Below are 24,403 nucleotides of genomic sequence, written 5' to 3'. Positions count from 1 at the left end.
AGCTCTAGAACAAAAAGAAGCAAATACACCCAGAGGAGTAGAAGGCAGGAAATAGTGAAATTCAGGGCTGAAATCAAACATATAGAAAGGAAAAGGACTATAGAAAGAATCAAGAAACCAGGAGCTGGTTCTTTGTGTAAAGCAAGAAGATAGACAAACCCTTAGCCAGACTAACCAGAGGACACAGAGTGTGTATCCAAATTAACAAACAAATCGATCAATATTTGAAGAAATCATCAGTCAACTTTAAGAATCAAAAACTAAGATACAAAAACTAAGATACCGAAAGGCAGGTAACTGTACAACAAACACACACAGCTGGTTGGTTGTCAATAGATTTTCGCAGCTGCAGATTTTTGAAAGTTCTATTCAGAGCCTTGTAGAAATCCTGGTCAGTCTAAACACTAGCTGGCCTTTTGCCTTAAAAGCAAAGCAAAACAAAAAACCCTCTTTCTTACTTGGAACTTACTTGAACAACAACAACAACAACAAACCAAAAAACAAAAACCAAAAAACACCCAGGAAGTGATTGGAATGCTTAAACTGCTCTACAGCTCTGCTCTGCAAGGTGTAAAGTACAGAAAATCCTGAACGGTGGCGCAGTAAGCTGTTTGGTAGTTTGGGGCGTAGGTCAAACGCAGACCAGGTTTAGATGCTGTTGTTTATTTCTTATTCATGTATTAATTTTTTACTTATTTGGCACGGTTTTGGAGACGGCTGGGTTAAGAAAACTGGTACGGGAAAGGAGAGAAAGAGGGAAAAGAAGGAACTAGGAGCAGAGGAAGAGAAACGGAGCTCCTTCCTTGTTCTTATTAGAGAACCCAATATGGCATCTTTCATGAGGAGCTTATTTTCTGACCACAGCAGATATGTTGAATCTTTTCGGAGATTTCTAAATAATTCAACGGAACACCAGTGCATGCAGGAATTCATGGATAAGAAGCTTCCAGGCATAATAGCAAGGTAACAAAGAGTGATGTTTCTTTCATTGGACTAAACCTAGCCCAGGGGGTAGGCAGAGGTGGAGGAGACCCTGGGATTAATTAGGGTCATAGACAACAGAAGCTGCCTGTTGTTGCTGCCCGGCTTTGTCTAAAGGGGCTGGCTTTGCTTAGGCAGCTCTGTGCTTAAAATACCAAGACTGATTTGTGCTGCATAGCTGGCAGAGAAGTCTAAGTGTTAACTATTTGTTGCCTTTAAAGGCATAAGCCCAACCGTATTTGGAAAAAAGATTCAAATCATTAAACTCAGATTTTTTTTCTAGGCTCTTTTCAGATTATATATATTTTAAAAAGTCCCAAATAGATTCTGGTATTTTTTCCTTAGAATCAGATAAACGTAATTGCAGAATGCAATTTGCACCAGAGCATAGAATTAGTGCTTCTCAATTCTAATATCTGAAAGATCCCACGCAGAGAGACCCTTACTCAAGTCTTGGGAAATCGTGGACCCCAGACACAGAGAGACCATTTTGGATGTAATAAGCAAAGGCGGGGTTTATTATGGAGACCTATTACAGAGATCTCCGGGCCGACTCCGGGCAGGAGACAGGCAGAGGCTGTGAGACCCAGGGGATGGTGGGATGTCAAAGGGGAATGCACCACAAGTTACAGGATTGTTTTATGGCTCCAGGAGATAAGGGGACGCCAAAAGGTTTTATGGCCCCCTGGTTCCTGGAACAGAGCTACTAAATCAGGAGAAGGGTCAGGTCTTCAGGTCCTCATTATTTTTAAAAGTTTGTCAGAATTGATGAAGCATCTGTATTTGAAACACCTCTGGTTAGGCTTGGGCCGCCGGTTTCCTGGAGTGCTCTCTGTAGGACGCAATGGCTGGAAAGCACAAGTAGGGGCTTAAATAAACATCACAGGGGCAGAACAAAGAACAGTTACTCACACCGGGTGATAAGCAAAGTAGTTCTCTTGCATTTTTAACAATCTGTCTTCCAGAGACAGGTCCTGTTGTTGAGTTTTGGGCTAATTTAAAACTCTATCTCTCAATATCGATTTAAATTCGTCTACTTTATCTGTTACTGTCACTCTTCCCAAAACTATCTTTTCCTTTCAACTTAATATTATCAATATGATTCTGAAAAAAAATTAGTTTACCATTATCAGTGAAACTGGTTTCTATTCTCACAGACTCCTTTATTTATCATTAATTTTTGATTAATGTGTTCAATTTGCCTCCAAGCTGATAAGCAGTATTGAGGTGACAGAAGAGAGTCAAGTCACCTATCTGGGGGTAAATTGCTGCAAGAAGTAAGTGTAAAACTAGTAAGGAGTGACTGACTGCAGAGCTAATTTACAACAAAGAAACCTTGTGTTTTATCTTATGCTGTCTGAATTTCTTTGTGGAGTTAGTCTCCTATGGTAGCTCTTTTGCCCAATCAGAGCAGACTTGTTGGGCAAATACAGACTTCTATGTGTCTTTTTCTTTTTCTCCTCCTTCCTTTGTCCAGAAATTTACCAACTGAATCATTTCCCCAGCCTTGCATTTTGTATCTTAACAAGGCTCATTAATTGACACATAATAGGATAAAGGGTATAAAAATTAAATCATTGGTTCCACACCTTACCCGATGCACTCATAGGTGTCACTAAGTATAAGTGGACTTAAGACTTTACAACAAGAGCTCAAGAAGTTGGGAGGGAATTGTAGTTGGGGGAGAAAAAAGAAGAATTAAAGGGGAAGGACTAGTGGGTAAATTTGATCCAAACCTATTATGCATGTATATGACATGTTCAAGCTAAATACCATTAAAATATTACAGCAGATACCAAATAGACAATTCTATCCGAAACTATAACTTCTTTACACCTTTCTCTTAATTTTTAAAAATCCAGTGTAAGGGTCTGAAAATCACTGAAGGAAGACCCCAGATTTCGTATGCAAAGACAAAGAGCATTTATTGTACAGAAACAACAAGCCTGCCGGGGTCAACCATTTTTTGAAATGGTGACCCCAGACAAAGGTGTGCAGGGCTTCTTATAGGAACCAGAGGAACTCTCTAAAAGGATTACATAACCTAACATTTCATTTGTGTGTACTAGGGGGTCAGAGGTGGTTAGTGCTGTGCATTCCTATGTCATGAATGTTTAGCCATAGGATGAGTTAGGGCTGCTCAGCACAGATGGCCCATCCTCAGATAAGATATTTTCAATTATTTTGTGGTTATCCCCAGGATATCTTTTGGGAGGGGTTTTATGACCTGGTTTCTGGATTTTGTGGTCTGTTCCTGGAACTGGTATCTTCTGGCCTTCTTTTCGAAATCAGGCATGGCCCTTAAATGGAGATAAATGAGCTTTATGTCATCCTTCCAATAGGTTATGGGTTCCTTTCTCAGTACTTTCAGTTTGGATAGTACACATTCATCCCTTAGCTTAGCCAGATCCTTGATTTTTTTCAACCTTACAGTTTAGACTGAAGGTGGAGGTGTGTAAGGCAACCGTGACCCATTCCCTATCTTCTGAATGTATCCAGTCTAGAGGCAATTTTGACTATATAGAATTTGTAAAAGACTCATGAAATTTTGGTTATGTACTCTGATTTTAGGTTGAAAGTCCAATCTTATTATTATTTTTTGAAATGTAATCCCTAGGATAGGCATACAATAAACACATATTTGTTTAGTGAAAGGAAGACAGAAGGAAGGAAGAAGAAAAAGACATTATAGAGGTAGCATAAACCACCAAGTCCTTGCCCAGGCCCAGGTTTTATACTGTCAGTGTAAAATTTCAACAGAGATTGACAGAACTTTCCATTCTTATTTTCTAGTCTCCAAAGAAATGCCACATTTTACATGCTAGATATTTATAGTAGTGCTTCTATCTATCCAAATTCAAGGAAGGAATAGAGTCTGTTGGAGGAGAACCTCTGCATACTGGGGGTTCCCTCCCAAACCAGAATTAGACATGAACCACTCACAGTGAAATCCTTTATTAAGCTGGGAAGGAAAGTTAAAGTAGTTGCTTTCTGACTCAGGCAGAAAAACAGCAACAAATGACTTTACAGGTGTAATTTTTAAAAAGAGAAAAAAGGGAGACCTGTGTTAAAATGAACTAATATACGGTGGTATATTCTCATTGGACATGTTAATTAGGTAAACCAAAGGGGGCTTTTGATTGGTGGACTCTAATCCATTTTTAGTCGGGCCTTGGTGGTTAGTCTCAGAAGGAGGAAGTAGCCAAATAAGGGAATAGACCTTGGTGGCTACCTTTAGGGATGTAATCAAATGTTTTCTAATAAGACAGAGGGAATGAGGGAGGCAAGGCCTGCCAGAGCCATGGTTCCCACTTTCAAGCTGGGCAGGGTGCATACTCCTGTGCTTTCAGGTACTCTAACAAGAGCAACAGAAATAAATCAGAGCCACAGACATGACCTCCCTTTCTTTTTTTTTTCTTTGTTTTTTTTTGTTGTTGTTGTTGTTGTTGTTTGGGTTTTTTTTTGTTTGTTTGTTTCTTAACTTGTTACTTTTGTTTATTATTTGTCTCCCTGGTGGCATAAAATTCCCCTAAGAGCAGAGCTTTTTTTTTTTTTCATTTTTATTAACTTGGATATTTCTTATTTACATTTCGATTGTTATTCCCTTTCCCAGTTTCCAGGCCAACATCCCCCTAAATCCTCCAAATCCTCCTTCTCTATGGGTGTTCCCATTCCCATCTTCCCCCTATTTCCACCCTCCCCCCCAACAATCATGTTCACTGAGGGTTCAGTCTTGGCAGGACCAAGGGCTTCCCCTTCCACTGGTGCTCTTACTAGGCTATTCATTGCTACCTATGAGGTTGGAGCCCAGGGTCAGTCCATGTATAGTCTTTGGGTAGTGGCTTAGTCCCTGGAAGCTCTGGTTGGTTGGCATTGTTGTTCATATGGGGCCTTAAGCACCTTCAAGCTCTTCCAGTCCTTTCTCTGATTCCTTCATTGGGAGTCCCCTTCTCAGTTCAGTGGTTTGCTGCTGGCATTTGCCTATGTATTTGCTGTATTCTGGCTGTGTCTCTCAGGAGAGATCTATATCCGGTTCCTGTCAGCCTGCACTTCTTTGCTTTATCCATCTTATCTAATTGGGTGGCTGTACATGTATGGGCCACATGTGGGGCAGACTCTGAATGGGTGTTCCTTCTGCCTCTGTTTTAAACTTTGCCTCCTGATTCCCTGCCAAGAGTATTCTTGTTCCCCTTTTAAAGGAGTGAAGCATTCGCATTTTGGTCATCCTTCTTAAGTTTCATGTGTTCTGTGCATCTAGGGTAATTCGATTATTTGGGCTAATAGCGACTTATCAATGAGTGCATACCATGTGTGTTTTTCTGTGATTGGGTTACCTCACTCAGGATGATATTTCCCAGTTCCACCCATGTGCCTATGAATTTCATAAAGTCACTTTTTTTTTTTTTTATTAACTTGAGTATTTCTTATATACATTTGAGTGTTATTCCTTTCCGGTTTCGGCAAACATCCCCTCCCCCCCCTTCTTTATGGGTGTTCCCCTCCCATCCTCCCCCCCTTGCTGCCCTCCCCCCAACAATCTAGTTCACTGGGGGTTCAGTCTTAGCAGGACCCAGGGCTTCCCCTTCCACTGATGCTCTTACTAGGATATTCATTGCTACCTATGAGGTCAGCGTCCAGGGTCAGTCCATGTATAGTCTTTAGGTAGTGGCTTAGTCCCTGGAAGCTCTGGTTGCTTGGCATTGTTGTACATATGGGGCCCCTTCAAGCTCTTCCAGTTCTTTCTCTGATTCCTTCAACGGGGGTCCTATTCTCAGTTCAGTGGTTTGCTGCTGCCATTCGCCTATGTATTTGCTGTATTCTGGCTTTGTCTCTCAGGAGAGATCTACATCCAGTTCCTGTCAGCCTGCACTTCTTTGCTTCATCCATCTTGTCTAATTGGATGGCTGTTTATGCATGGGCCACATGTGGGGCAGGCTCTGAATGGGTGTTCCTTCTGTGTCTGTTTTAATCTTTGCCTCTCTATTCCCTGCCAAGGGTATTCTTGTTCCCCTTTTAAAGAAGGAGTGAAGCATTCACATTTTGATCATCCGTCTTGAGTTTCATTTGTTCTAGGCATCTGGGTAATTCAAGCATTTGGGCTAATAGCCACTTATCAATGAGTGCATACCATGTGTGTTTTTCTATGATTGGGTTACCTCACTCAGGATGATATTTTCCAGTTCCAACCATTTGCCTACAATTTCATAAAGTCATTGTTTTTGATAGCTGAGTAATATTCCATTGTGTAGATGTACCACATTTTCTGTATCCATTCCTCTGTTGAAGGGCATTGGGTTCTTTCCAGATTCTGGCTATTATAAATAAGGCTGCTATGAACATAGTGGAGCATGTGTCTTTTTTATATGTTGGGGCATCTTTTGGGTATATGCCCAAGAGAGGTATAGCTGGATCCTCAGGTAGTTCAATGTCCAATTTTCTGAGGAACCTCCAGACTGATTTCCAGAATGGTTTTACCAGTCTGCAATCCCACCAACAATGGAGGAGTGTTCCTCTTTCTCCACATCCTTGCCAGCATTTGCTGTCACCTGAGTTTTTGCTCTTAGCCATTCTCACTGGTGTGAGGTGAAATATCAGGGTTGTTTTGATTTGCATTTCCATGATGACTAAAGATGTTGAACACTTCTTAGGTGTTTCTCAGCCATTCGGCATTCCTCAGCTGTGAATTCATTGTTTAGCTCTGAACCCCATTTTTTAATAGGGTTATTTGTCTCCCTGCGGCCTAACTTCTTGTGTTCTTTGTATATTTTGGATATAAGCCCTCTGTCAGTTGTAGGATTAGTAAAGATCTTTTCCCAATCTGTTGATTGCCGTTTTGTCCTAACAACAGTGTCCTTTGCCTTACAGAAGTTTTGTAGTTTTATGAGATCTCATTTGTTAATTCTTGATCTTAGAGCATAAGCCATTGGTGTTTTGTTCAGGAAATTTTCTCCTGTGCCCATGTGTTCAAGATGCTTCCCCACTTTTTCTTCTATTAGTTTGAGTGTATCTGGTTTGATGTGGAGGTCCTTGATCCATTTGGACGTAAGCTTTGTACAGGGTGATAAACATGGATCGATCTGCATTCTTCTACATGCTGACCTCCAGTTGAACCAGCACCATTTGCTGAAAATGCTATCTTTTTTTCCATTGGATGGTTTTAGCTCCTTTGTCAAAAAATCAAGTGACCATAGGTGTGTGGGTTCATTTCTGGGTCTTCAATTCTATTCCACTGGTCTATCTGTCTGTCTCTGTACCAATACCATGCAGTTTTTATCACTATTGCTCTGTAATACTGCTTGAGTTCAGGGATAGTGATTCCCCAGGAAGTCCTTTAATTGTTGATAGTTTTAGCTATCCTGGGTTTTTTGTTATTCCAGGTGAATTTGCATACTGTTCTCTGTAACTCTATGAAGAATTGGATTGGTATTTTGATGGGGATTGCTTTGAATCTGTAGATCGCTTTTGGTAAAATGGCGATCCAATATGATGGGCAAGAATCCACTAGTAATCCTGAGAGTTGAGAGAAAGTTTTTATTTTCCAAGTAGGAGGAGTCCAGGGCCAGGTTAAGTCATGTGATATCTTAAGCATGGGAATTCAAACAAAGAAATGGGGAAGCCACCTGGGCTGCCAGGCTGTAGGTCCCCTGCTGTGTGAGAAGTAATGGCAACTCAGAGAGTTAGAGATTAAAAGCTGCTTTTTAAATAATGTTGTTTAGAAAGTCTTTCAGGATACTCATATTCTTTTTAACGTGGGTTCCTCGGGAATTTTGGGTTGAAATCCTAGTTAGACAAGCTACTTCTTAATTACAGGTATTATTAAAAGGTTTGAATTTGTTTTTAGAAAGAAGAGAGTAAAGAGATTACCTGAATCAGGTGGGGATTTTTATCCAAGGTTCAGAACTTAGATAGGGCAAAATTAGTCATTAACTTCAAGTAGAGAGTTATGATGAAATGTCCGTAACACCAGGGAGAGTGAATGCAGGCATATATTGTAGAAATTATTAAAGTTAAAGAAAAATCTGTGGCTCCGGGTAGAGAGCTTAACAGATGGATATATTTTGGGCTAAAGTCCTGAGTTTTAAGTTGTTTGTTGGTTTTAGAATTGATAGAAGGTGTTTAAGTTTGTTTTAAGGAGAGTACAGAGATTACCCAAATCACGTGGTGGAATCATTTGGGGATTTTTATCTATGGTTTGGAACTTAGATAGGGAAAAATTGGTCACTAACTCCAAGTAGAGAGTTGTGATAAATGTCTGTAACACCAGGGAGAGTGAATGCAGGCATATATTATAGAAGTTATTAAGGTTAAATAAAAATCTGTGGCTCCGGATAGAGAGTTTGACAGATTGAGATATTTTGGGCTAAAGTCCTGGTTTGATATGTTGCTTATTGATATTGGAATTGATGGGAAGTATTTGGTTTGTCTTATGAATTACCCTGCTAAAGGCCATATGGCTCGTTGATGCTGGCTAGCGAGGGTTTGTGGTTACTCTTGATATTTACCACAACAGGAAGCTCGAAATCTCTTAATGTGGGCTCCACGGAAATTTTGGGTTCATTTCCTGATATCATAGAGTACAAAAGCCTATCAGGCTCATTGTTTAGCTTACTTCCTTTTTTAAAAATTGTTTAATCTTCATGATGGGCGTGACTTTGAGTTATATGGTTATATTATTACTCTGGGAGAGATAGTGCAAGATACAAGCTTTTCTGGTTTCAGACTAAGGAACACAGTATTTTGGGAGAAAGATTTTGTCTTTGTGTTTTTAAAAAGTGTGATTAGGCTCTGGAAACCTCACAGAGTCATACTGATCAGATTTGATAGAGGTAGACCGCCTGAAAAATTTATTCAGGAGAATCAAACAAAAAGATATCTCGATTCTAAACTTTTGTCTTGAGAGTTGTATTTTACAGAGTGTGCCTACTTGGATTCCTGGTCTCAAGGACTTTCAGCTGGGACCAGTCAGGATACATCAGCTACAGCATTTGTTTCATTCTTCCTACCCACTTCCCACAAGGACATCTCAATGCCCATGTACAGCTTGAAGAAGTTATAGAGGAGTCGTTGCCCCAATTCCCTGAACTTTGGGGGGCTGAAAGTGGTTATTCTAAAATTGTTTTTATGAGGAATTTAAAATTGGATGTAATTTAACAGGGAGGCATTAGCTAGATTGAATTGTACAGTCATAATCTCATTTGGTAACTAAGCTTAAATCATATCTTTGTTTTGGTATAGAATTTTTTTTTGTCAAAAAAGTTTACAAGGTTTAGAGCCAATCCTTCTATTGTTGTCATTACAAACTTCTGAATTGATTGCACCTGTGAGTTAAGATTCAAGTAGCAAAGTCATGGCTCTGAGTTTGTGAGAGTACTTTCAAGATAAAATTTAGGATATGGAGACAACAGTCCAGATTGTCTTATATAGGGAGATCGTTTTCAAAAACGTCAGAAATCCACAAAATTTGAGATTTAAAGTTATTTATCTTTTGTTGAGACATATCTGCTCCTAACAGTTACCCTTTGGTGGATTTAATGAAGAATGTGAACATCTCTACCTCCAGGTGAGGCAATACTTTGTGGCTAGGCAGCCACTACACAAAACTGCCTGTTTCATCTTCAGACTAATACTGTCCAGAAAAGGACAAATTATGCAGAATAGTTGACTGATAAAGTCTGCCAAGCAGGGTGATCAGCCCTTCAAAATCTGCATTTCAAAAGTCTTCAGTTGATTTTGGGCCAGAAGGCTGAAGACTTGTGTTCACATGTTGCTAACAGGGGACTGTGCTAGTGGAGATTTGCCTCTACAACCTCTCAGTTCTGGAAGCCGTGTTAGGCTTCCTATGTGTATAGATATTTGGTCATTCAAAGATTTCTGATGGGGTTGAAGACTGATTATACTCTCATAGCCTATCAGGCTGTTTAACTCTGAAAATACATATTTTATTGGATAATTATCAGATAGTATACAAGCTAGCCAAGATATATATTTTAAGCCTTTCTTAAGCTGGAATGGATAACAAAATGTTCTGTTTTACATGATATAGTGATGGATTTGGTGTTGAGAATGTGATATGCTTTACAAATTGTAGAATGGTTAAAATTGTACTCAATTTATATGTAAGTGAAAAAGCTTTCTAACTGGACAAAAAGGGGGAAATGTTGTGGTTGGCCCTGAAGTTACTGTATTTTGATGCTAATTCCACTGCCCCAAGGACAGCTGCCTAGTCAAGGACTCAGAACTCAGGGGACTTCACCAGAACCACCTCTCCATTGAATCTGTAAAGTACTGGTGAGGGGCAGGTACAGGATAGAAGGAGGCCTGTCATTGGAGGAGAAGGAAGGATGGGCAGAAGAGAAGTTTGAAGGAAGGGGAAGAGACTAGGAGAGAAAAGAGGAGAGAGGAGACGGAGTGAGGGGAGAAGCCATGGTGGGTGATGTTAAGATTCTGCTCTGTGTATTTACAGTTTGTTATCAATGTTCCTAAGGGATGGATGGTACCGGGCTTTGTATGTTTAAGTGGGCAATTATATCTTACCAATTGGGTCAAAGATTATTGTGTTGTATGTTCTTTTATGTGAGGGTTTGAGTGAAGGAAAGTGTGCGGCTGGGATGTGTTTCCGCCAAGATATCTAGCAGATATCTTGGGACACCGCGGTGCAGACCTAGTGGGGTAAAAGACACCAATACATTTTTATTTTTATATTTTTACAACAATAGATTTGTAAGTTTTGTTGAATATAGGCTTTTATAGTAAGATCTGATGATTTTTTGAATTTCCTCTGAATCTGTAGTTATGTCTCCCTTTTCATTTCTGATTTTGTTAATTTGGACACACTCTCTGTGTCCTCTCCTTAGTCTGGCTAAGGGTTTATCTATCTTGTTGATTTTCTCAAAGAACCAACTTTTGGTTCTGTTGATTCTTTCTATGGTCCTTTTTCTTTCTACTTGGTTGATTTCAGCTCTGAGTTTGATTATTTCCTGCCTTCTATGCTTCCTGGGTGTATTTGCTTCTTTTTGTTCTAGAGTTTTTACGTGTGCTGTCAACCTGTTGACATATGCTGTCTCCTGTTTCTTTCTGCAGGCACTCAGAGCTGAGTTTTCCTCTTAGCAGAGCTTTCATTGTGTCCCCTGTTTGTGTATTTTGTACCTTCATGTTCATTAAATTTTAAGAAGTCTTTAATTTCTTTCTTTATTTCTTCCTTGTCCAGATTATCACTGAGTACAGCATTGTTCAGCTTCCATGTATATGTGGGCAGGCATTCTTCCCTTATTGTTGTTGAAGACCAGCTTTAGCCCGTGGAGGTCTGATAGGAAGCATGGGATTATTTCTATCTTTCAGTATCTATTGAGGCCTGTTTTATGACCAATTATATGGTCAATTTTGGAGAAAGTACCATGAGGTGGTGATAAGAATGTATATCCTTTTGCTTTAGGATAGAATGTTCGATAAATATCTGTTAAGTCCATTTGGTTCATGACTTCTCTTAGTCTGTCTATGTCTCTGTTTAATTTCTGTTTCCATGATCTGATCATTGATGAGAGTGGGGTGTTGAAATCTCCTACTATTATTGTGTTAGGTGCAATGTGTGCTTTGAGCTTTAGTAAGGTTTCTTTTATGTATGTAGGTGCCCTTTTATTTGGAGCATAGATATTTATGATTGAGAGTTCATCTCTACTGGCGGTGAGCTCTCTCTCCCAAGGTGTTTGGTAGCAGGGAGCTCTGGGCATGACCTCACTTTCATATTGGACACTGTCCATTCCTCAATCTCCTTTGCTTATCAATAGACTTGATAGGCAGAATTGACAAAGCACCTTTCATGTTTTTTTAAATTGTATAATTTTATGTGTTTGCTTGCTTTTCAGGATTGGAGAAACAAAAGCAGAAATTAAGATTCTGAGTATAGGCGGAGGTTCAGGTATGAATAATGCTTATAAAATTTATAATCTGCTATAGGCACCATGGCATTTGATAGTCATATTGTTCATGCTCTAGAAAGCCACTTCCCTTTTTTGCAAAATATCAAGTTATGATCATTCAACTCAAATTATTGCTCTCAATAAATTTATAAGCTTTGGGACATTAGCCTTCATTATAAATTGTAGGACAGGTAAGAAATGAGATTTTTTTTTTATTCTTTGTTTTGTAAGTAGAAAACCAGGAAAACTTAGAAGATTATCACTGTTATTGGTCCATGTGAGGAAAGGTAACTTTCACTAGAATATAAATTGATGCACAGCTCCCTTCATTAAAAACATCTCAATATGGGTGAAAATATGCTTAGTATCATAGTTAATTTACATTATTGTAGCCCCATCTCTAAATGAATTGGCCTCACTGCTCTTTTCTTCTGAATGAATTCTAAAAGTATTTTCAATCATTCAAAGTACTTTCTTATCTGTGTTTTATTAGAATCACTTGACCTTATTATCCTTAAGAATTTTTAATTCTAGAGGAAAAAATACTAACTCTAGAAAAGCAGGTTGATACATGTGTCTTTTGTAACTATCCCTAATGAACTATGTAACTTTAACTGATACATAAGCTGACATTTGTCTCATTAGCAAAATGGAAACACCAAGTCTTCTCTACTGGACTGGAATAAGAAAGCATTTACAAAGTGCTGAGCAGATGCTGTTCCTCCTGTAAGACAAACACTCTGAAACACTAAAAGAACAAGTTTCTTCTCAAGGGTAGTATTTGTTTCATTTGAAGGTATTAGTCATCATTGACTTAAAATATATTAATATAAAACATGCTGACCTAGTTATATTATAGTCTAAGTGGAAACTATATATACTGAGTGTCCTAATCTTGTTAACTATAATCTGTTCAGTGCCATATCAATGTGGTGTATTGTAACCCATATTAATGCAAAGGAAATCAAGAGCCTGTGAGTGAAAAAGAATAGCCAGTTTATGATGGCATATGTGTTCATTTCTTCATAAAATTCAGTGTGCTATAATGTAATAAGGCTAATCCTAAAATCCATTCACTCTGTTATCTTTAACCACCTAGATAAAGACAGCAACAAAGACAAATCGAGGTTATTGTTGATTGTGATGAGTTACCCAAAGAATATCCTCTTAATTGACTTAGTAAAGAGAGTCATTTCTAAGGTGTTGCATATGAGTTTCAGATAGCCTCCTAGCATCAGGTCTATGACTTGATAGCATCACATGTGCTTTAGAGAGTATAAAAAAAAACCATACAAAACTACACCTGTTATGGTGTAGTTAATTGTCTTTTAATATAAAATAAATTGAATTTCTAATGCAAATGTATTCACACTCATTTTTTGTTTTTTTTCTTTTTTTAAATGAGGTTTCTTTGTATAATCCTGGCTGTCCTGGAACTTTCTCTGTAGGCAAGTCTGGCCTTGAACTCAGAAATCTTCCTGCCTCTGTCTCCTGAGCTTCTCTGTATCCACATTCTTATGAGCTATCTTATAAATACTATTTACAAACTATCTTATAAACACTGTACACTATTCTTCTGTTTTTCTTTTCTTTTTTTTTTTTTTCGGGGCTGGGGACCGAACCCAGGACCTTGCGCTTCCTAGGCAAGCACTCTACCACTGAGCCAAATCCCCAACCCCACTGTACACTATTCTTTACATCAAGATACACCTAGGCACTAATAGAATTTATCAAAATAAAAGGAAGAATACTCAGAGTTCTTTTGTTGGAGGCCGAACATTGTTTTGATACCAGGCTTTCTCTAGGAAAGAATATGGAATCTTCTTAGGTCATTCTTCCTAAGAAACTGGTCAGAAACATAAGAAGAACTTCAAGAAAAATGAAAATTATATACTTAGCTTTTATTAATCAAATGAAATAAGTAAGTAGTACATTTAACAACTGTGTAGACAATGTGTCCTTGTTATCAATGAGTGGTATTTCATATAGTTTGGATTTACATATTGCAACTAGGTAATGCTTATCTGACAAACTCAAGGCAAGCACCATCCATTGAAGTATCACATATCTTGTCTTAGAGAAGCAATACTTCTCATATTTTACCATCTTGAATTAAGAGGTTTATATCATCCTTGACTTTGTCCTTCCAAGTCAGTCTCTAAACTCTAATCTCTTGCAAATCTGGTCATTGGTTTTGTTCTATACTTTGTGCTCAGTTCCCATAGTATACACCACAGGATCTCACCATAGTCAGTTACCAGACTGCAGGTTCACTGTCCAGGTTTTCTACTCTTCAACTTCAGCTGATTTTCTACATACCTTTGGTAAATGTGTTCTTTCCATTTATGGCAGTGAAACCATTTCTCCCAGCACAATTGAGAAACACATGCCCAAAGCAAACAAACTAAAAATGCCCATAAGTGAAAAAGCAACTGCCATCTAGGGCCATTCACTCTCCCCATTCCTCTTGCAAAAAAAGTCATCCTTGCTGGCCTTGTTAACAGTTTATTATCCTTTACCCCCAAGTATCAACTGTTCTTTACCAACTAGCAAACTTGTACATAGCCCACGGGAGGGGTTAGAATATATGTAGAATCAATATATTTATATATAGACTATATATCCATATATATGCCATGTGGAAAACCAGAGAGAGGTCCATCGAGGTAGCTATAGGTAGTACTCATTCCTATTGACTGAGGCTTTCCAGGTGTGGCCAGTGGAGTAGTGCCCACATCCTGTAAGTAACCCCTTGCTTGTGCTCTGTAAGAAAGCTCAATATCTTCATTAGGAGAAGGAATAGACCTTAGTTTCATCTTCCACTGGGAAGGAAGTTTAGCAATACTGCTTTTATACCACTTAGTGCTTATGTTCTTTGGTTATTTCTTTGGCTATTTCTTAATTTCAGAAATATGAGAAGAAAGTTGCCAGTGCAGTCTTTTCTTTTGCAAAACTAGTGTTTATCACAGCTATTTGTATATGTATATGGTAAGACATTTAAAAAATCTCATGATTTATTCATAATCCAAGCAATTATTAGGACTCTATACAGCTCAAAAGAAAGTAAATTGATAGAAAACTCCATTGAGTAATTTTAAAATAATTTCCCTCATCTGTAGCACTGTTATTTACAAATTATATGTTCTAGTGATGGAGAAATGTATGAAACAAATATGTGAATAAAAATAAGCCATGATGAAATCATAGAGAAGACAAATCATGGACAGAGCCTTAAAGCCAACTTTTACAGAGCCCAACTGAGCTTTATGTATGTATGCTTTAATAAGAAGCAATGAACAGCCAGGAATAGGTTTGTTGTTCTTTGTTTGTTTTGTTTTTGTTTTTCAGGGTTTCATAGTCATGTCAGATTGACTTTAGCAGTTGCTTTTTTTTTTTTTTGAATGGTAACATTATTTCTACTCTAAATCTGATAGAATTTGCTTTTTGGTCCATTTCTTAATATTGATGTTTCCTTAAATTAAAATTAAACTTGGTAGGGTTTTACTACTAACTATCATTTAATTTTTATAGGTGTTATTTCATGTTAGATGGCACATGGAAGACAAGAAGTCTGTAGTGTTTTTGGAAAGCAGAAATGCTAATAAAAAACAGTTCTACTAACTTAACACTTATGCTCTAGAAAGAAGTTATTGGCAATATATTCTCCTTGTTGTGGACTTTGCATATATGACATTTATGTTTTTTCAGTTATTATATTCCAATATAAGAAAGTATTACAAGTATTAGCCAGAACAAAATCCAACAATTTAATTCTATTCAGTGTTTTATTTGTGGTTCCATTATGGTAGGAACTCATAATCTTTTGGTAATAATTTTATTGCTATCAGTTGAGAGTACTTGGGTGGTTTTTGTTATATAACACAGCATTTGTTTTTTATACAAAACCAGCAATTCTATAGAAGGTCAGAAATAGGACAAAAATGTAATTTATTCTTACTTACAAATAACTTAAACGCTATTTATTAGGTAGAATAAAGGCCAGGATCCAACAATTTGTACAAAATGAATGTAAAAATTATTAACCTCATGAAAAAGAAATTATAATTTAGTAATGACCAAATACTTGAAAATTTGATTATTATATATATATTTTTTTGTTGGTAGAGAGATAGCCCAGTGGTTAAGAGAATTCACTGCCTGCTCTTCCAAAGGACTAGGGTTCGATTTGCATTACCCAGAGGCAGATCATAGCTGTCTGTAACTCCAGTTCTAGGGATCTGACACCCTCAGACAGACATACGTTCAGGCAAAACATCAGTGCACATAAAATAAAAATAAGTAAATTTAAAGAAAGTTGAATAAAAAATATAATCTTAGCACCTTTTAATTTCATCTCCTTTCTCAAATAAAATATTAAGAGAACACAGAAGTTTATTGATATTAGCTGTTAGGTCAGCAAATGGGCTGGCATATCTGTTAAGTTAAGATAACAGCAGAATAAATATAATTAGAGTGGGTACTAAACGGTCTGAAGTGTAATGGTAGTACAATGTCTTTCCAGCAATACAAGTGTGTGCTGTGTTCTGAGGAGTGCAGCAAAGGCAGAGTGTCCCTGATTGTCCCTGAACAGAAATACCACTCAGATTGTATAGGTTCATGGTGCTAAGTTAAACTTTGGACAATTGTTTTACAAAGCAGAAACTCCAAAGTTTAGCAGTTTGGATAAATGAGTAGAGTTACAATTTAATAGTACTGATATGGTTATCAGTAAAGACAGACCAGGGCTGCTTTTCCTGAGTGACTACTAACCAGGGTCATCATGCTTGCTTGCTGTAATTATTCTTTTTCTGATAAGAAATACAGGACTTAATTAGTGGCTGTCAGCCAACGTTGTCTTTTCTTAAACTGACTGGCAGAGACCTGCTCTTTTAGCTAAGTTTCACTTTTATGTAATTTTTTGAAAAACACAATTTTATTGATAAATTGTTTGTAACATTGGTTTATTACTTCCATTTCTTACTTCACTAGGAGATGGCAGAGAGCAAAGATTAATGTTTTACTATCTAGATCAATAAATTGAGAATGATGAAAGACAGAATTTAGGGATGAGAAACAAGAAAACATAAATTGAATGTATTTATTGCTGCCTTCAAATTTTTCTTGTTGAAAAACCTGAAAAATATCTATTCCCAGGAATTGAAAGGCCAAGAAAGCGATTTCACAGTTCACTCTAAGGGTTTGGCAATAAGTAAACCTGCGAGGAAGTGGAAGTAAATGTGCAGAGAGTAAATTATCTGTTACTTTAATGCTAGCATAAAGAGGGAGGAAACCCAACCTGTTCACATGTATTAGAAAAGGGCTTAGGTACTAATATCTTGAATGTTTGGGCTACTAGAGTTGCTTATAGTCCAAAAATCTATGGTTTTTGAGTAGCCTTTTAGGTGGGAAAGAGGTAAGCCTCTCTCCATTCACATGGCTGTCAATATGTTTGTTTCTGTTGAAGACACAAATTTTTTAAATTTAAGTTTTTTTTATTTAATATATTGAGGTCATATTTTTTCCTCTCCCACTGGGCTTCTAGATATTCATTCCACCTTTAGGTGAGGTTTTAATTATATAGAACTTAAGAAAGTTCTAATTTGAATCACTAATAAATAGCAAAATAGCAGTTACTGAGAAAAATGTAGACCTGGTGATGTAGTCTATAAAATTTAGGGCTATCTACAAGCATTTTACACATCTGGGAGAATGGAACACAAGTGTACATGACATTGTAGCCAATGTTTTAAAAGCCAAGCAAGCAAGTTTCTTTGAGCTAATTTAATAAGGCTTGAAAAATGAATGATGAAGAACAAAATGAAAAAAATCACCATTTGTAAATTAAGACTATATTTGAGATGGACTGATTGCTTACTGGTTAGTAGCCACTGCTGCTCTTCCAGAGGCCCAGGCTAGATGCCCACCACCCACATGGAAGCTCACGACTCTTGGTAACTCCAGTCTCAGGGGAGCCAATGCCCTCTTTTGGGCTCTGAGGACATGATACACATATATTGCATAGATACCCAAATACAGATGAACACACATGAAATAATAAAATAATTTTAAATATTAAAAATATTAAATACTTAGAAAAACAAATAAGTTCAGTTGTATAGCTATAGAATTAGTAAGAATGAAGCAATGGTCTGGCATTATACAAACACACATATACATGTATACACACAATGTATTCATATACATATATAAATGCATATACATATATGCTACCTACCTTCCTACACACACACACACACACACACACACACACACAAACACACACACACACACAAACACACACACACACAGGCACACACACACACAAACACACACACGGATCATGATGTGGTATTGAAATTTTCCTAAAATACACATTTGTATCTTGCAGATCCCTGTCCCTGTTGGGATATAGTCTATTAATTGGATAATGGGGTTCTAAATGACCTTTGCTATTAAATAAGACAATACAAATTAGTTTTCAAATATTAGGGTGGGAAGATAGTTCAATGGTTAAGAGCATTCCCTGCTCTTGTTGAGGCATTTGGTTTCATGTACCCATGTCAGTGGGCTTATAAGATCCTCTAACTCCAGTTTTAAGGGATTCAATGTGCTCTTCTGGCCTGTGCTGGCACATGCATACACAAGGTCCATGTTGGTAATCTGAATTATGTCGTTGATCAAATAAAGAGAGACAGTTGAGAATGTAATACGGCTTTGCAGCAGAAAGGTGGATCTGCCTTAGAGGACTGAACCCCTATCAGTTTTGTGGAAGTGTAGTTATTAATTGTTACAGGAAAGTTAACTTTAGAGTAAGTCAGGTTCCTCTACCAGATCTGTTCTGTTCTATGTGCTGCCTGAGGAACACATGACTGATGCATTTCTCAATCCTTACTGTACAGCATTTACAGTGTTCAGTAAGACAAAAATTCCAAGTTTTGTGACTGAAGTCATGAGAAGGCCATATATTTCTGGATCGTTCAGAAATACAGCTCCATAAATCACAGATAACAATCACTGATCAGATATAAAAGATTTCTTCACAGTTTTGTTGTACCTAAAAACAATCCCAATTCTTTGTTCCAGATACAATGGCTTTACTAATTTTCCCACTACAGGTATGCAGACACATACATACCACATAACTAAAAGCAAACAAAAAAATCTTTAAAAATGTTTTTGAATTAATATATAATAGCTACAATTTGTTGTTGCAGGATATGTGATCATACTGTAAAACCTGAGATTGTCTTATTTACTGAAAAAACCTGTTACACATTTAATCCTTCTGTTTGGAATCCTAAACAATGAAGATAAAGTTAGTTTGTAGAAGGAAGCATCCATACTTGAAAATGATGTCCAGTTGAGTGTCAGACAAAATCAGAGAAAGATTTGACAAAATAGGATATGCTCAATTCTCATGAGAAGAGAGAAAGTAAAGAGAAGCTATTTGAGGGGCAGTACATGGAAAAAAGAAGGCAGTTTTATTAAAACAGTTGTACAGAGACAGGCTGAAGAGAGAAGAAGCTAGATAGAGATAAAGGCAGAATGAACTAGAGAATAAGAAGTCAGAAGATTAGAATAGATTGTCAAAGATAATATGAAGTCAAGCAGAACAATTCAGTAAGAAACTGAGAGAAGCCAGATTGAATCAGTCAGCTTGGAGAGGTGTTTGAGCCAGAACAACTGAGTTGAACCAGTGAGCCAGAGTTTAGAAAGAACAAGAAAAGGTGAGTTTATTTAGTAGCAAGTCTCAAAGTCTGAAAACATTCTAGACCTAAATTAGATTGTACAGAGTCTAGAAGCTTCCAGTACCATGCCTAGGTTAGTGGATGGAGGCAGTAAGCCTCTGGGACAACAATTACAATCAGGGGATAAAAATACATTTACAATTTATTCAATACCTATTAAATATCATTAACTATGAAAAATTATCTCCATCTGTTGTAATATTTATAGTAATTCTTTATCATAGACTATAGTAGGCCTATTTTATAGATATGAAACATAAGGACAGAAAGATCGATAAATAGGTAAATGAAGTTTATGAGCAGGGAGCTTTCCAGAATTCACTAACACATTTGTCTTGTTTTGTTTGTTTGTTTGTTTGTTTTTGTTTCTACTTTAGATGAGGTCTCATTGTATAGTCCAGTCTGGACATGTACTCCTGATCCTGCTGCCTCTGCATCCTTATTCCTTAGGTTACAAGTATGCACCACTATACCTGACTAGACATTTTTAAATGTTTCCTCCTTCTTTTTATGCTGGAATAGTAATATCCAAGCACTGTATTTTTAGAAGAAGAAGAATAGAGGAGTTGAACTATTACTGGTTTGTTGTTTTGTGAGAATATTACTTGATACTTTCCAGGTGTTACTATGTTTTATTTTCCTACCCTCTCTTGGGGGCTTCATTTAACACTGAAGAAGCTAATGTTCAGACACCTGAGATCTTAAAGGGTTTTTAATATATTTATCACCTCTTGCAGAAAAGAGGGAGGAAGAATTATAGGAGCCAGAGGGAACAAGTACATCACAAGAAAATCCACAGAATCAACTGAGCTGGGCTAATAGGGGCTCACAGAGATTGAACTGAAAGCCAGGAAGCCTGCATGGGTCCTCTGCATATGGTTTTGTAGCTTGATTTTCTAATAGGACTCGTAGCAGTGGGAGCAGGAACTGTCTCTGACTCCTTTGCCTCCTTTTGAGACCCTTTCCTTCTATTGGGTCTCCTTATTCAGCCTCGATAAGAGGGGAGGAGCCTAATCTCCATTCAATTTGTCATGTCATGTTTGGTTGATATCGCTGGGAGGCCTGCCCTTTTCTGAAGGAAAATGGAGGAGAAATAGATGAGGGGTGGGAACTGGGAAGAGAGGAAGGAGGAGAAACTATAGTTAGGATGTAATATAAGAGAGAAAAATAGATGTAAAAAAAAAAAAACCATATTTATCACCTGGTAGAATGTAACAGAGTTAGGAGTGGAAATAATACAAACTTGCGTCTAACTTTTCTTAAACCCTTAATTGCCTTTAGTAATTCTATTTATTAAAGGGAACTGAAACCATAAATACCATGCAAAACCTACCAGAATGGAATTACTGTATTCGATTCAGTAATTTGTTTGTAATTTCTTGAACTTCAATTAAATCTGTCTTCTTTATGTTGACCCAAGATTTGCCTGTGTCTTCTCTTTTCTGATTCTTTAATGATATTTATGATTTTTTAGAATGTTATGTTCTGAAATTCATCCAGGTCATTCCCATTGGGGAATATTTCTACACTATCAGTAGTCTCTAAAGGGGCTATATTTATTGTTCTCTCATATTATTTGTGTTTTTATATGGGACTGGGGCATGTGGATTTATTTGATTGGTCATACATCTCATGTAAAATTCTGATCTGTGTGTTTTGCCTGGAGACTTGGTTCTATTCGTGCTGTTGAAAGAACTTTATTGATTTCATTTCAGGTAGGAGGACTGATCGGGTCAGTCTTCACCTACTCAGTGTTGATTATTGATTGAGGATCCTGGGGTGATTCCAATTAATTGGCAATTTGTATGATACAGAAGTCTTAGGTTTATAAAATTGCTTGGTTTTAGTTGAACAAAGTCCCCTGGGAAGTTCTTATCTCAAAAGGGGTGGGGGATTAGGACTCCTTGAAAAAGCATGGAAGAGTGTGGCTTCTGGCAGGACCTGGGCTTGAGGCACAGTTGGACCTGGGTCTGATTCAGCAGGATAACATTTGGATATGGATCCTGTCTGTGCCTGGGCAAGAGAACATGCAGAAATAGATTTTACATTGGTTTTGAGAGGCAGAAAAGAATGGGTAACATTGGTATTAGATAAGGGTTGTGAGTTAGACTCAACAAGAGTACTCACAAATGCAGTTCCTACATGAGGCTGGGCACTGGGAGAAGGGATGGGAAGGAACTGAATCATACACAGAGAACTCACAGATTGGCTCCCACCTGGGCTGAAAATAATAGTGTGGAGGGAGGGTCCTTTCTTTCTGATGTTCTTGAACTGATCTTGATATGGTTTTAGTCAGAGCAAGGGCAATGCTAGTAGAACTGAAAAAAGAAAGGCTTGTTTATTAGAAAAAATACTTGATACCAGAGAAGCAGAATAAGGAAGTTCTAAAGCCTACTGACTACAGATGATAAACAGCATAGGTAAAGGTTTCAAGGTAATACTGACTTTTTGTATAAAAGTTTTTTGTATGAATGTATATATGCACCACATGTATGCCTGGTTCCAGTGAAGGCTAGAAGTGGAACTGGAATTACAAATGCTTGTAAGATATCATGTGGATATTTGCAACAAATTCTGGCCCTCCTCAAGCGCTACAAAGGATCTTAACCACTGTACCACCTCTCCAGTTCCATGAAACCCTTCAGACTAAACTACAGTACAAGGGAAAACTCGAAATATTGCTTTTCATGTTGTTGAGAAAGAAGCACACATAAATCTATTTTGTTTTTTAAAAATATTTTTTAGAAAAAATAATCATACCCTTTCATTTTCTATCTCTAGTCCCACCTGTGTATTTCATCACATATTTTTCTCCTGACCTCTTATTCTTTAATTATTACTGTTACACACATAAACATACACATACACACACTCATTTCACAGATTTATTTATTCTTATACAATATATCCTGATTATAATTCCTCTCTTTATACTCCTTCCCAGTTCCCTCCAGATCCACTCCCTCATTACAAAGGAACATGCTTCTAAGGGATAACAGCCAACCATGACAAAATAAAAGATAAGACAAAGCAAAAAATATATAGAAGTTGGACATAGCAACCCAGGAGGAAAAGAGAACAGAGTAGGCACAAAAGTCACAGACCTACTTGCTCTCACATTAAGCAGTTCCGTAAAAATACTAAGCTAAAACTATATAATATATACGTGATTCAGATCCACATAGGCTCTGTACTTGAAGCTTCGATCTCTGTGAGCTCATAGGTGGCCTTGCTTGGTTCAGAGATTCTTGTTCTCCTGGTATGCTGGCCAGTTTTACGTTGGCTTGTCCCAAGCGACTATCAGTTGTAAAGTCAGACCCTCTGTTGAGAAAAGTGCCTCCACCAGATTGGCTTGTTAGAATGTCTATGTGGTATTTTCTCTTTTGATGATGGATGAGGGAGGATACAGCCCACTGTGGACAATGTTGTCCTTGGACAAGTGGCCCAGGGTCCTATCAGAAAGTAGGCCTAACAAGCCCCAAGGAGAAAGCTAGTAATCAACTGTACTATGGCTTCTGTCCCAGTTCCTTCTTCCAGGTTCCTGCTCTGGCTTTTCTTAGTGATTTAGAAGATGCATAAGGTAAAACAAATTCTTTCCTCCCCAAGTTACTTTTGGTCATGGTGTTTTATCACAGCCATAAAAAAAAAAAATCTAACTAAGACAATCTATCCAAACTTCATTTTACTCGTCAGAAAATGATAATAGTAGCAGTAGTAAATAATAATAATCAACAATAAATAATAATAATAATACCTAATTCATTCATATGGTGGATAAATATTGAGATGATATAAAGTACAATATAAAATATGGTTGACAATGAATAAATATTATTGGTTCTTTATGTGTTTCTTTGAACCTCTCTGTTTAAAACTGTTTCATTTTTTCCTATTGCTGATACATCCAAATTAAGTTAGAAATTCTTATTTAGTTAGGTTACATGTTGACTTTCATTAAAATGTAAATATCTTTTGACAAAATATGAAATGATGTTAACCTATAAAATTTTGGTGTGAGTGGCATTGACAGAATCTTCCCAAAGTTAGACATAATGAGCAACAAAAGCATATGGCACAGTATTATGAGACAAAAGCCTTAAGGGTCTGCTGTAGCTGTGTGTGTGTGTGTGTGTGTGTGTGTGTGTGTGTGTGTGTGTGTGTGTGTGTGTGCAAATGGAGGTGTTAAGAAACAAATTTCAGGATTGACAAGTCCTTAAATTTGATCAGCAAGTGTTCTAACCCCTTCCCCCCCAAGACAGTAGTTTTTGAAGAGAGCACTTGGTACCTGGCATGAATTTTTAAAAAAAAATCTGACATTTTTATATTCTGTACGTACATCCCTTAACTTTTTACTTTAAATATTCTTTTAAGTTTTCTTCTGTATTAAATTAGTTATCAGTTCCAAGTTGTGCTTTTCTCATATTTTAATATTTCTGGCTTAAATATATTTCTCAATTGACAAATAGTTAAAATTATATTTGACTACAGCAAAACTTAGTGATTGCCTCCTTTAGTCCCTGGAAGCTTTGAGTCAGTGAACAGTAACAGATATAAGTGGAGATTATATGAATGAAAGAATAAGTGAATAGTATTCATACTCCTTCTTATGCTGAGTTATTATTTCTACTTCAAATCCAGTGCTTGAACATCATAGATATTAAGGGAATGCAACAGTTGAATGTTAATTGTTTTTGCAATTCTTTGTAAATGTAACTCAACAAGTAAATCAATTCAAGTTGTTCTTAATTGCCACATTCA

At 37.2% G+C, this 24,403-nt stretch overlaps 1 protein-coding gene across 1 annotated transcript in view; it reads left to right on the top strand.

Moving 5' to 3' along the window:
• The first annotated feature begins 602 nt into the window (after positions 1-602).
• Hnmt (histamine N-methyltransferase) overlaps positions 603-24,403 on the top strand; it is a 32,851-nt gene continuing 9,050 nt past the window's right edge. The window contains exons 1-2 of the mRNA XM_032903308.1: positions 603-963; positions 11,844-11,896. Of these exons, the coding sequence (XP_032759199.1) occupies positions 653-963; positions 11,844-11,896 (364 nt within the window). The 5' untranslated portion in view covers positions 603-652. The remainder of the gene's footprint in view (positions 964-11,843; positions 11,897-24,403) is intronic.

This window comes from Rattus rattus, chromosome 5 (genome assembly GCF_011064425.1).
Source record: "Rattus rattus isolate New Zealand chromosome 5, Rrattus_CSIRO_v1, whole genome shotgun sequence".
Taxonomy (NCBI): Eukaryota; Metazoa; Chordata; class Mammalia; order Rodentia; family Muridae; genus Rattus; species Rattus rattus.
This window is presented reverse-complemented; position numbering and strand designations above follow the sequence as displayed.